The following is a 13,641-nucleotide window of genomic DNA, read 5'->3' on the forward strand; positions in this document are numbered from 1 at the left end:
ATATAAGTACAATATGGCCGTTTTTTGTGATGTGGTAACTTTTACATCTACCAGATGTTTCAGAACAATACATTTCTTACTCTTATAATCATTAACGTAGCCGACGTCACTAAGGCATGCCTGTACGACAGTGCTCTATTTGGATGTAGCTGGACTGATTGCTGCTCGTGAAAAAACGTTGAGTGTCTAGCAGGCAAGAGGATAGGTGGAGGTGGGGCACAACCTCAGGTCACCAGACATTACGCGGGGTTCTAAGTTAAATTCAAAATACCTCCACATTGTCTCAGGGAATAAGGACTTGTGACACTATTGATGACCATCCGTCCTTCCGATGGGTGCGTTAAGCTAGACGAACTTGATGTTACTCGAGAGGAGTGGGCTTTTTGCTAGCTCCGGGTTTCATCCTCTCCCTAGTCATTAGCAACATCATCATCATAAACAACAACAACGTCCTACGCGCACTCACTACAGTGTCCTATACACAGCAGTTTACTGTTAAAGACATCTGAAAAGCAAGTCGCCCAAGGGGCGTCTGCTAGAATACTGCACCAAGCCGTACTCCACCCGAATAAGCAAGAAAGAGAAAAAGTTCTGTCATAGACAGAAAGTAAGACATACTTTTGCATCAGTACAAACGAAGATGTCTATCAGAATGAATTTTTGAATCGGGAAGAAACGCAGAGTGAAGTTCCATAGTTTCGTGTGACCACTTACGTAATGGATGAGGCAAATATTAGAGCACAGTTGTGCCTTACATCACTCAGATTCCAGGAATAAAATTCTGGTGGGATTTTTGTGATTAAGACGATGAGATTGCGTGGTGACTCGTATTTCATTGTCTTGTTTACGCGCTGCAGGCGGACTCTTACAACCGCCAGATACGTATGGCTACAGCTCTGCAGTCACATGGAGGAAACACCATCTCTCGAGCGGGTGTCAAGCACAACTCAGAGTCTAGTAACTTCACGTTTTTTCAATGTACAGCTCCAACTTATTTTATCCGTTACTCGCGGTAACAATCAGACGCCGTTTACCATGGACCTAAATAAGTAGTTTCGACAAAACGTTGTACGTGCATGTCGATAAACAAAGAATTAATCTTACCTTCTCTACCCTTGATGCCCTAAGGATAGTATAATTTTTATGAATGCTCAGGTCACATAGACAGTGAATTCTTTTGAGGCCGACAGTTAACTCATTTCAGCGGCAGAAGTCAGCCACAATATGGCTTTAGGAAACATTATAAGCGTAAGTAGGATGTAGTGCATGTAGTACACATTTTTTTTTAGTTCCTAGCATCTCTGCGGTTTTCTACTTAGAATCAAAAGCAAACCATGGAACTGCTGCTTCTTCTTCCTTCTTTTACGTAGCGTTTGTCTAGTGTATCGTGAGATCTGCTCTTTCAGGATATGGTAAATTTAACTTTATTATTTAACTTTGTGGCCAGATGCCCATTAAGACACAACAGCTGTCAAGATAACCTAACAGAGGGAAGTCATGTGTGTCATCCGTCTGTGAATCGTGGAAACTTTGTTCTGTATGTAATCATATTCAACTGTTGGTGTATCGCATTGTCAGAGGTGACTAGCTCAGCGTTTGGCTAAACGAAAGTGGGAAACCACCTAAAAACGACACACAGGCGTGCACGTCTACCAGCCCACGGTTGTTTCTGCCGCGCGAATTCGGTCCAGACCTGTCTCATATTACAGGTCTCACAAGCTAGCGCATTGCGTGTTAAGCACTCGGCACATGGGAAGAAACAGCTAATGTACACATGCATGCAGACAGGATATCCAGCGTCACAAGACACAACGCCGTCGGCACACGGGCGATCTGGTTAACGTGATCTTGCGCTCTCAGTGCTCTCCAACGACAGTTGTCAACCTTATTTGGCCCGCAAACAAAATAGTTTGTTCACGGAAAAGGACGCGCGTAAAATTTCTACGTTAGCTCCATCAAAACCCACATTTCCACACTTCTGATAGAGAATGTACTTATATTTACATAAAATCAAGTATTAAGGAAATTATTTTTATCACCTCCGTAAGAAAGTCACATTACATTTTACGTGACAGTTAAAAATTTAGATACAGCAGGACTCGAACTCTAAATAACCACATATGAAAATTCTTTAACCACCAATATGATGTTTCACGTCTTTTTATTACAACAAATCGTAGCAGTAACGATTCGTTCTCGAGACATTCATTGTGCTAGTGCTTAGAAACAGCATATATTCATGGGATGTAAGGTGTAACATAAAACTCACCGAATATACGCTCTTCTACTGAACGTGACAAATACAATATGGCGTCTTGCTTTCTGCAGATTTCAGGCTTTCTACTTGTGACCTACAGAGCTTTCTTGCTCCCTATTGGTTCTATTCTACGTGACACGTCGCCAAAATATCTCAAACCTCACTTTGAATTTCACGTGACGAAAAGGCTCTTCAACATGAAATAGCATCATTAGGTAGCTCGCCCTGTATTCCGACAGCTTTACGCTATACGAGCAGGTTCATACAGCTGCTACTATAATCATTTAAATGGGAGAAAGAGAAGAAAATGTATATTAATTACATAAAAAATGAAGTCTAGAAATGAAAACTTACTATCTAATTTTTTTCTTTATAGTTATTTCATACCCCTACACCATGTGGGTAGGGGTGGGCTGGCAGCAGCACAGTTCGCCACTCTTCAGCCAAGAGACTGAATAAAATCGCAGGAGAAACAAATATATAAAATATGGGAATAACAGATGAAGTTGATACAAGGAAAGGGGAAACAGAGGAAGTTAAAAAATACAAAAAAGGAGTAGTTTGACAAGGCACGTTCACATAAAATCCATGTATAGATAAAATGACACTGGACTAGGATGTAGCAGATAAACACTGGCGGCATGAAGAGCGCGATTAAAACGGCAGTCACAGTATGAAGGCCACAAGGGACAATAACACTTCAAACACACTGGACTTGAGTGACAAGCACGGGAAGCATCAAAACACGATGGAGAGTAACTGGACTAAAACTCAAAGGACCTGCCAAGGGAGGGAGGCCAAAGAGGAGGGAAACAATAGGGAGAGGAGGGGGGTCGATGGAGGAGGGGGAGCTGGAAGGGACGGAAGGGAAGGGGAGCCAGTAGCACACCAAGTGACAGGAGATGTGGAGGGTGGGGAAGGGAACAGCCCAAGAAGGACCACAAGGACTGGGAAAGGGGGAGCTGGAAGGGATGGAAGGGAAGGGGAGCCAGTAGCACACCAAGTGACAGGAGAGGTGGAGGGTGGGGAAGGGAACAGCCCAAGAAGGAGCACAAGGACTGGGAAAGGGGGAGCTGGAAGGGATGGAAGGGAAGGGGAGCCAGTAGCACACCAAGTGACAGGAGATGTGGAGGGTGGGGAAGGGAACAGCCCAAGAAGGAGCACAAGGACTGGGAAAGGAGGAGTGAGAAAGACAGGGGGTGAGAGGGGGAGCAACAATGAGGGAGAGAAAGACGAGGGAGCCCTCGGAATGAGGGGAGAGAAAGAGGAGGGTCAGAGTTGGAAGGAAGGATAAATATTGGGTTGAAGTCATTATCCAGGACGAGGAGACACCAAACGTTTCTTTGGGAGAGGAGATGGAAGGTGTGGAGATGCAGAAACGGCGGGACACATCGGTAGAGACATGGCAGCAGGCAAGGGGTGGAGAGGAAAGGCGACACCAGCGTGTGAGGGGGATCGAGGTGGAGTTTGGTGAAGCGGATATGGATGTGTTCGAGGAAAAGGAGATGTACGAATGGGATGAGGTCATAGAGGATTCTTATGGGGCACTGGAGGCGGATACAGAAAGTGAGGCAGAGCATATGGTGTTTAAGGATTTGGAGGGCTTTATGTAACTTGGGAGGGGTGGAGACCCAGGTGACTCTGGCGTAAAAGAGGATGGGATAGATAAAGGATTTATAGGTATGAAGGATGGTGGAAGGATGCAATCCCCATGTCCAGCCAGACAGGAGTTTCAGGAAGCAGAGTCTGTTGTGGACTTTGTGTTGGATGGTAAGGAGATGGAGATTCCAGGTAATGTGATGGTCAAGGGTGAGATCTAGGTATTTGAATGTGAGAGTAAGTTTGATATGATGGTCATAGATAGTGATGTAGAACTCATGGAGTTAGAACGAGGAGGTAGTACATCCTATTATGATTGGCCGGCCGCGGTGGCCGAGCGGTTCTAGGCGGTTCAGTCTGGAACCACATGACTGCTACGGTCGCAGGTTCGAATCCTGCCTCGGGCATGGATGTGTGTGATGTCCTTAGGTTAGTTAGATTTAAGTAGTTCTAAATCCCATAGTGCTCAGAGCCATTTGAACCATTTTTTATTATGATTGCCTGGGTTTTTGAAGGACTGATCTGAAGAAGCCACTGGTTGTACCAAGCAGTAAACTGGTCCAGGTCGGTTTGGAGGGAGCGCTAGAACCATTGAAGGTTAGGATAGAGGGCAAGGAAAGTTGTGTCATCAGCATATTGAAGGAGATGGACGGATGGGTGTGGTTTTGGTATATCAGCGGTGTACAGGAGGTAAAGGAGAGGAGAAAGGACAGAGCTCTAGGGCACAGCTGCAGAAGGGTAGAAGGTACAGGAATTGGTATTCTGGATGGTGACAAAGGAAGGACAATGGGAGAGGAAGGTGGCAATGTGATGGATGAAGTTGATAGGAAGGACATAGGTCTGGAGCTTGAAAAGGAGCCCGGAATGCCATACACAGTCGTAGGTGTTCTGTAGGTTGAGGCAAATAAAGTTAGCAGACTAACAGGTGTTAAGTTGGAAGGAGAGGAGATGCGTTTCATATCTAACAAAAAACTTGCGTAATATCTAATTCTAAATGAAAATTATCACCTGAATACATGAGCTCACCCACAGTAAATTCGTTTTCTCACATTATTGTCTCATGCTCCGGTTCTCTGTGACACATGCTGCTGGTTCCCAGGTTTACTACCTGCCTATTATGTACCACACATCTTCTTGCTGTATACACAGTCCCGTCTGATTAATGTGATTATCGCCTATGTTCGACGTAAACGTGCAATAACCACTCATAGACGGCAGATGGCAGCACTAGCAGTGGAAGGTATATAAATCATGTTGGAGGGACACGGAAAACAGTGCAGCAGCTGTTGCTATGGGCAAATGGAGCGATTTATCAGACATCCAAAAGGGCATGATCATCGGAATTCGGGCAAAAAGTTGAAGCATTTCCGAAATGGCAAAGTTTTTAAACTGCTCGGTTGCTGCCGTGGCTAAATTACACTGTGCGTGGCAAAATGATGCTATCCAAAAGCGGCGCTGAGGCCACAGTGGTGTACCACGGGCCATAGATGACAGGGGCTAACCACGGCTGCGGAGATGTGTATGGGCGGATAGATGTGCAACTGTTGAGCGACTGACCTCTCAGAGTAACCACTGGCCTACCAACAGGGTCTTCTCAAAGACCGTTAAGCGAACTTTGGTGCGTATGGGCCTCTCTACAGCAAGCGCGTGGTCCATACATTCATGCTGACTGCTTTTAATAGACGACGAAAACTGAAATTTGCAAACCAGTACCGCAAGTGGGCTTCCACTGAGTGGCACCAGGTAGCCTTTTCAGAAGAATCACATTTTATACTCCATCAGACAGGTGACCGTCAGCGTGTACGGTTCGAAACGTCTGTAAACCAACATCCTGCAACCAGGAGGGAATATTATGATTTGAGGAATGTTTTCGTGGCATTCTCTGAGTGATCTCGTCATTCTGGAAGGCACAATGGATCAACAAAAGTACGCATCTATCCTTGGGTCTGTTTATTTTTCCTCGGCGCGATGACATCTACCAGCAGGTCGATGCGACATGTCACACAGTTCGCAGTGTACGTGTGTGGTTCTAAGGGCAGCAAGATGAGGTTACCGGGCTACCGAATCCTCAGGTTTTAAACCCAACCGATAATCTGTGGGATCGACTCGATCGGATTGTTCTCGCCATGCATCCTCAACCGGGAAACTTATCGCAGCTGGCCACGGCACTGGAGTCGGCTTGGCGCCGCATCCCTGTCGTTACCCTCCAGAACGTCACTGACCCTCTTCCTGCATGTCTCGCGCTGCAAAAGGTGGTTATTCAGACTTTTGACAGGTGTTCACATTAACGTAATTAGGAAGTGTATATTCATTTTCTTGTAATTGTTGTAGTGATAGGAAATGTATCAGGATGCTCGCTTACAAATTTTGTGGACTACCACGTCTTTGTATCACCTTGCGTCCACTAAGATAAGCCCTCACCGGGTCTATGTTTATTGCAACTCTTGAACGCTGCTTCAGAAACTTGACATCGACCTGATGTTTCCACTTACTCTGAAACATGTAGGTTCAAAATGGCTCTGGGCACTATGGGACTTAACTTCTAAGGTCATCAGTCCCTTAGAACTTAGAACTACTTAAACCTAACTAATCTAAGGGCAACATACACATACATGCCCGAGGCAGGAATCGAACCTGCGACCGTGGCGGTCGCGCGGTTCCAGACTGTAGCGCTTAGAACCGCTCGGCCATATCGGCCGGCAAACATGTAGGAAGTGATAATCTAGAGTGGCCCGCAAAGGGTTCTCCGTTTATCGACAACCTTACACGCTGCAAATATTATCCAACCTATTTTATACACTGCCCAATGGAGCATTATTACTTAAAACTTAAATACTATATGCAGTTAATGATATAGGTATTTTTACGTGCCATGAGCTCCTTATTACTTACGAATTGTGTAGTACACTGGACAAAAATGAACACCGTGTTTAACTCATTCATGTGAGGTGTTAACGATTCTCCTGACTCGAAGTGTCGCTCACGATTTTAGGCGTTTTATTACTATTGCTTCCCTTGGACGGTGTCTTCCTAAATGTGTTTCTATGACATACAGTATCACTGGCTCTAGCTATGGTGCCTGGTATCTTCTTGTGGCCAGTCACTAACGACTGTACATTAAACTCTAACCTTCCTTCCTTCGCGTCGGCCTAGTGGCCGATCGGTTCTAGGCGCTACAGTCTGGAACCGCGCGACCGCTACGGTCGCAGGTTCGAATCCTGCCTCAGGCATGGGTGTGTGTGATGTCCTTATGTTAGTTAGGTTTAAGTAGTTCTAAGATCTAGGGGACTGATGACCTCAGCAGTTAAGTCCCATAGTGCTCAGAGCCATTTGAACCTTCCTTCCTTCCTTCTTCCTGTGGCTGCATCTTGTATTGTCAAATACAACCAAACGTCGTACAGTTTGCAACTGTTAATCGATAGACTCTTCTCCTCCTGCAGAGACTCAATGTTCCGCAGGTGTCATCTATAATTAAATCGACACAGCTGACCAATGTACGGGATTCAAACGTCTTTTCCCTCCTAGGAGCACACGTTTTTCATCGCTGGAAGCTGTTATGGATTCGCGTTATTACGGCCACCACGGTAATATTCGATTGCACTATGCGTAGCTATTTGATGAGCTGGCAGTAGTCAGGAAACAATGGAAAAGTATGGTTTAACGCGATGTCGACGATGAGCTCAGTACAGACTAAGCACATTATGGATTGCAAAGGTATACGTCCATTTCCTTTTTAAAAGAACCATTCCGATATTTGTCTTAAACAATTTAGGTAAACCAGAGGAAACATAAATTTGAATAGCTGGACTGGGATTTGAAAGGCCGTCCTCCCGAATGCGTGTCCAGTGTCTTAACCATTGTATCACACTGCACGTAAGTGAGTCAGATGGCTCCCATGCATACCTGGAACCAGTTTGTTTGCAACGACTACTACAGCTATTCAGAGATGCGTGACAGAGGATTCTCACAGTGTTTATGAAGATAGACATGGACCCTCAGATTTTCAGTCGGATTATGATACTCATAATGCGTGACCCTAGGAAGTACTCTGAAGTCTTGATCATGTTCTCCCAACAATTTGCGAACTCTGTTACCCATATGGTGGATGACATTATCCTCTACATGTTTTATATCTTTATTTACTTTAATCCAGATATTGTTAGGAGAATGACCAGTCAGGGAAGTGAATGAGGGAGTCCAAAAGCAGAGGGCACTATACACCTATCTGTCAAAAACTCATTGTATACATCTCTAGAGAGACCAAGGTGCAACGACACCTGACGAACGTAGATGATCTCATGTTACGGTCTGTGAAATAAAAGCACTTCTGCTAATCTTCGGATCAACATCCATCAGTAGTGAATACAAACGATGCATCAGTGCAGAGGTGCAGTGGCTACACTTCAGGCCTAGCACAATACATACAGGCTGCCTCTTAAGTACGGAACACAACATCACAATCAAATTCTGGGACGACCATGTGAACCTCGCACTTGAGAAAGAAAATGCCTTCCTTAGGAAGGATTCTGGGGCAAGCAGCTTCTGTACGAAACAAACGTGCGACACTGGTAACTTTTAGCATTCTGTATTGGTAGTTTGTCGAGAAAATTATCAAGTCAGAATAATTGGTGAAAAAAAATGGCTCTGAGCACTATGGGACTTAACATCTAAGGTCATCAGTCCCCTATAACTTGGAACTACCTAAACCTAACTAACCTAAGGGCATCACACACATCCATGCCCGAGGCAGGATTCGAACCCGCGACCGCAGAGGTCGCGCAGTTCCATGTTTGATGAAATTGCATCTAAAAATAATATAGGAGGTGTCAGGCATTGCCTGACACGATCAGAGGTATTTTCGTGAAGCCGTCAATCATTTGTAGTATACTGAAATTAAATAAATTTTTGGAGGTTGTTGGCGTAGGTAAAAGTTCAACAATTTTGTCACTCCCCCCTCCTACATATTGTGTATGTCAGGTGGGTCCTATTGGTATAATTTAACTACAGTCTACTCTCCATGTCACCAGCAACTAAATTGCCATCCATACAGACTGAGAAACTTCACCTGTAGCCGTAGTTCTTCGGACGCGCTTATGTTTGCTGTATTCGTGACCGTACTGCACGCTGCGTTTGGGCCCCGGTCTACCGTTTATGTTGTGATAATCTCTGGAATTTTTCAGCTCTAGACACTACGACCGATTATTGCAATTCTGAAAGCACTTTATCTTCGTGTATTGCGACATTTTAAGAAAAGCTTAAAATTTTAAAAACTTTTGAAATTCCTAAACTTCTCTCGTTTTCAAATTCTCGTGACGATCACTTGGAGGGCAAGACAGGTTTTAGTGCATGCATCCTTCTTCAAAATAATCACTCGGGTCGCTGGAATTGGGAATAAATCTCAGGCAAATGATCACGTTCATGTACACATGGTGAGTTCGTGAAGTCCTTCATAATGATTTCACATAATGCGGTCGGAATTTCGGATGTGACACTGGCACTATCTTTCATCATTCGGCATTAAAACGAGACTGAAATGGAAGCACTATGTCTTGTTTTAATGAATTCAGTGGAATTTCGGATTACTTCAAGAAAGTCTGTTCCTTAACTGGGTGTGAATTCTCCCCACATCTTTTCTATTTTAAAGACATTTAAACATGAAAATGGGAGTGTCTTTTGTGACCGATTTACTTTACAGGTATTCATGCACCACACAGTGACATACACTTTCATTGACCTTCAGTCAAATATTTTATCGGTTTTATCGTAGCGAGCCATACAAGGAGTTACTTTTAAAAACGCGAGGTCTTCACTGCACAGTGTATTCTGAGAACATAGACTTTGCTTCACAACTCGAACGCAAGGACACCAATGATACACTAAAAAACAAATACTGGATCACGTATGGAAGTTGTCAGGTGGTTGCTTACCCTGTGTGACCTTCTTGTCTGGATTATTAGAGGATAAGATAATGGTGGTAATAGTCACCCTCAGTCACGCGGTCTGTGCTGGGTGTGTAAGCGCTTACCTTGCTACCTACAGGGCTTGCGGCTGTCGATCGTGGTGGGCGCGGCTATGAACGCTGCGGCGACGTGGCTGAAGGTGCTGGCGGTGGCGCCCGACCGCTTCTGGCTGCTGCTGCTGGCCCAGTCCATTAGCGCCGTGGCGCAGGTCTTCGTGCTCTCCGTGCCGTCCACCGTAGCTTTTGTCTGGTTCGGCGCGGAGGAGGTGTCCACGGCCTGCGCGCTCGGCGTCTTCGGCAACCAGGTGCGTCGTTAGTGTTTAGTTAGTCACTTCATACTAAAAACTGCATAAAGGAAAAACCAAACCGTTTGTGTTGCTATTAGGAAATGGCTACCTTGAAACTATCTTACAAGGTGCAAGCAGTGCATTACGAAAGATGCACTGAAGATACAATGAATATACATATAGTTAGATGTTCCTCAAGGATGAGTTTTAGAGCCACTGTTATTTTCGTGTGGGGGGGGGGGGGGGGTGTCTGTGTGTGCGTATATACACTGAATACACTGGAGCAACAAATCGAAGCGAAAAACACAGTGCATGCATACGAGACATCTATACGCGATTATTCTTTGGACATATCAGGGACAGGTATTTCCTGCACTTCTATGCATTTCTTTCTCCCCAGCTAGCCCTCAGTACACGCTGAGACGATGACACATCAGAAGAACATTGTGTACATGAAGTGCAGAATGTTTCATAAAGATTTATCCTATTTTACAAAACTACATATTTTACATTAATGAAGATAGAAACTTCAAGTGAATTTTAAGTTACGCATAAGATTAAGCAGTTTTATTTTAAAAAAGTACCTGCTTCTACTATGGTACTTCTTTTACGTGCAGGTCTTTTTAATATGTTCTATGTGCCTTCCAACGGACGCACAAATAACATCCAGACGATAGTAGAACTCGACCCATACTTTTGCAAGCATGCTTAGAGTTACTGCACCGAACGTGGTCGTGCAGTGGTTAGCACACTAGACACGCATTCAGGAGGACGGCTGTTCATATCCGCGTCCGGCCAATCAGCTTTAACTTTTCCGTGATTTCCCTAAATCTCTCCAGGCAAATGCCGTACTGATTCTTTCGAAAGGGCCCAGCCGATTTTCTTCCCCATCCTTGAAACATTCCGTCTCTAATGACCTCGATGTCGACAGTCTATTAAACAATAATCTCCCCTCCTTCCTTGCCTTGAAGTTACCGCATTCACTGCAGCTTCTATCTAGCATCGCTGCTCCCTCAAAGTTGTTGGAAGGGGAAGCATATCAACTGAGTCTGTGACGAGACCTGCGACAATTTTGATGCCACTGGAATCCCCTGGTGAACCAGACGTCGCTGCATTGTCTGATACGCAACATCTGACTGGTCCATCTTCACTCCAGAGTGGGTGGCAGACAGTGGTGGGTTCGCGTGTCACTGGGCGGAAGGCGAGCGAGGGAGCAGGCCGTGCGGCTGGCTCCCTACGTCTAAGTAACAGGTACGAGGTGCTACCCAGTGTTGATGATAACTCTGAGCCAGCACGGGATGCCTCTCCTGTTGGGCCAGTGGTCGAGTTTCCTGCCCAGTCCGGACAAGTACAGAGGGTGGGTACGCTAGTCATTGGGAGTTCCAATGTTAGGCGGGTGATAGAGCCCCTCAGGGAAATAGCAGGCAAGGCGGGAAAGAATTCCAGTGTGCATTCGGTATGTTTGCCGGAAGGTCTCATCCGTTATGTGGAGGAGGCCCTGCCGGCGCCTATCGAGCGCACTGGGTGCAACCTGTTGCATGTAGTGGCACATGTCAGCACGAATGACGCCTGTCGCTTGGGTTCTGAGGCTATCCTCGGCTCCTTTCGGTGGCGTCTGTGTGTCTTTATTGGTGGATCATAAAGTGCAATGAATATTCTCCTAAGCATGATAAGGTGGTGGACCTGTAGGAAGAGATGCAGGTATGTTCCTCGAGAGTATATTCAGTGGGAGCATACCTAGTACTTGGGATGACAGAGAAGCTATTAATTAAGCAGCTGATAATGGTATACGCTGATTATATAATGTCTTGAGGAAAATAATAGACTATTAGGCAGAAACATAATGCTTAACCCGAAATTCCTTCTAAACTGCAAAAGATTCTGTCTCTTTTTGAAATATAGGTACCAACTGCAGGATGAAATTAACAAGAGTAAAGAGTAGGACATGAAGTTCCTGAAAAAAATGACATTCCCAAAAAACCTGTTGTGTTAGACAACAGATGTGTTATCACACTGCACCTAGCCACAGTTGCCAATCAGTGTAAACTTCCATCACTCTTCAATAAAGATCAGCTACTGAAGCGCTATTAAAGCTAATGGACGATTTGCTCTATACTATAGACATCTAAGAATAGAAAGCATTTTTCAGGGGCAAAGAGCTTTTAATCCTGATCTAATTAGCTGTTACGCAAGGCGACAAAAGTACAGCTCACGAAAGAATGGATGTCTGTTGCAGCTTGGAGTATCCATTAGCTTCCTAGTGAACCCCCTCGTAGTACGGGATCACGAGAGCGTGGAAGACATTGGATGGGACCTCAAAGTGGCAGCCTACGCCTTCGCTGGTGGATGCACGTTAGTGTTCCTGCTTGCCCTTGCATGTAAGTAACGCCAGCCCGACTAGCAAGTACATTTAAATTTATAATAACATGGGTGCCATTAAAACATTTGTAACATTGTAAACTGTTAGGTAGATGTTGAGAGTTGCTACACATAGCACTCGAATTTCAAAGACATCTTGCATTCTGTAGGTTTCCAGTAGTTTATGAAGAGGAAATACTAAGTTAAATGTATCATGTACTCCACCATAAAGATCGACCGAGGGAGATGGAGGCTTCATTAAGACCAATGGAAACTCTAGTGACAGTTTTTTAGGAGCTCACTTTGGATGAGACTTTTGCAAAGATCGGTTTTTGTGGTCAGGACAACAATGGGAGGCTACGTTAGGTAGTGGTCAGTATGCAAGTGCGACTCTAGGAGCTAATTTATGTAGTGGTGCATTTATTATACTACCAAGCCTGATAATCTCTTTTATATTGATAACGTTTATTAACTATAAACTTTTTCTCTTGAGTGACGCATTTGTAATTAATATGAGGTAAATGGATTAGGTGTGCTAGCTGCAGGAACGTTTTATTTCACTAAACTTCAGCTGATTCAGGCCTACAGATTAACTGATTCAGTTACCCTTTGGAAAACTTATTCTGAAACAATTATCCTCTTTTCGCCATCATTAAAATTAAAAAAGATAATATACCCATTGTTTCATTATTATCTCAAGGTCGCTTTCCCGTCAGTTAGTTACAGAATAATTGCAAGTGGACTTCTACTTATGTGCATTAATAGATGGGTGTTGACAATGTGAGGTCGTGACGATTTGTGGACAGGACAGATTATCTTATGTAGCAGGTGCATGAAGACGGCAGCGAGCTGTGTGTACAGTGGCTGTGTCAAACTAGGGTAGGCATTTAGTGGCTCCAAGTGATGGACATAATTTATGTCCACGACCAAAGTCTAGAGTCATCGCCTAACAAATGTTGAAATATTTTACATCTGCAAAAACAGTACGGTGTCCTAGTAGGATATGTCACACACGACATTCCACTGAAATATGCCATTGTAAAACCATTGCATAAAAAGGGGGATACGTCGGAGGTCAACAACTATCGCCCAATCTCTCTTCTGACAGCTCTATCAAAAATTTTTGAGAAAGTAATGTATTCAAGAGTAGCCTCCCATATTTGTAAAAATAAAGTACTAAC

General features: G+C 44.5%; 1 protein-coding gene across 1 annotated transcript in view; it reads left to right on the forward strand.

The window, feature by feature from the left end:
- LOC126184240 (feline leukemia virus subgroup C receptor-related protein 2-like) overlaps positions 1 to 13,641 on the forward strand; it is an 82,276-nt gene that overhangs the window by 10,658 nt on the left and 57,977 nt on the right. The window contains exons 2-3 of the mRNA XM_049926610.1: positions 9,896 to 10,120; positions 12,339 to 12,480. Coding sequence (XP_049782567.1) covers positions 9,896 to 10,120; positions 12,339 to 12,480 — 367 coding nt within the window. The remainder of the gene's footprint in view (positions 1 to 9,895; positions 10,121 to 12,338; positions 12,481 to 13,641) is intronic.

Source organism: Schistocerca cancellata, chromosome 4 (assembly GCF_023864275.1).
Source record: "Schistocerca cancellata isolate TAMUIC-IGC-003103 chromosome 4, iqSchCanc2.1, whole genome shotgun sequence".
Lineage (NCBI taxonomy): Eukaryota > Metazoa > Arthropoda > Insecta > Orthoptera > Acrididae > Schistocerca > Schistocerca cancellata.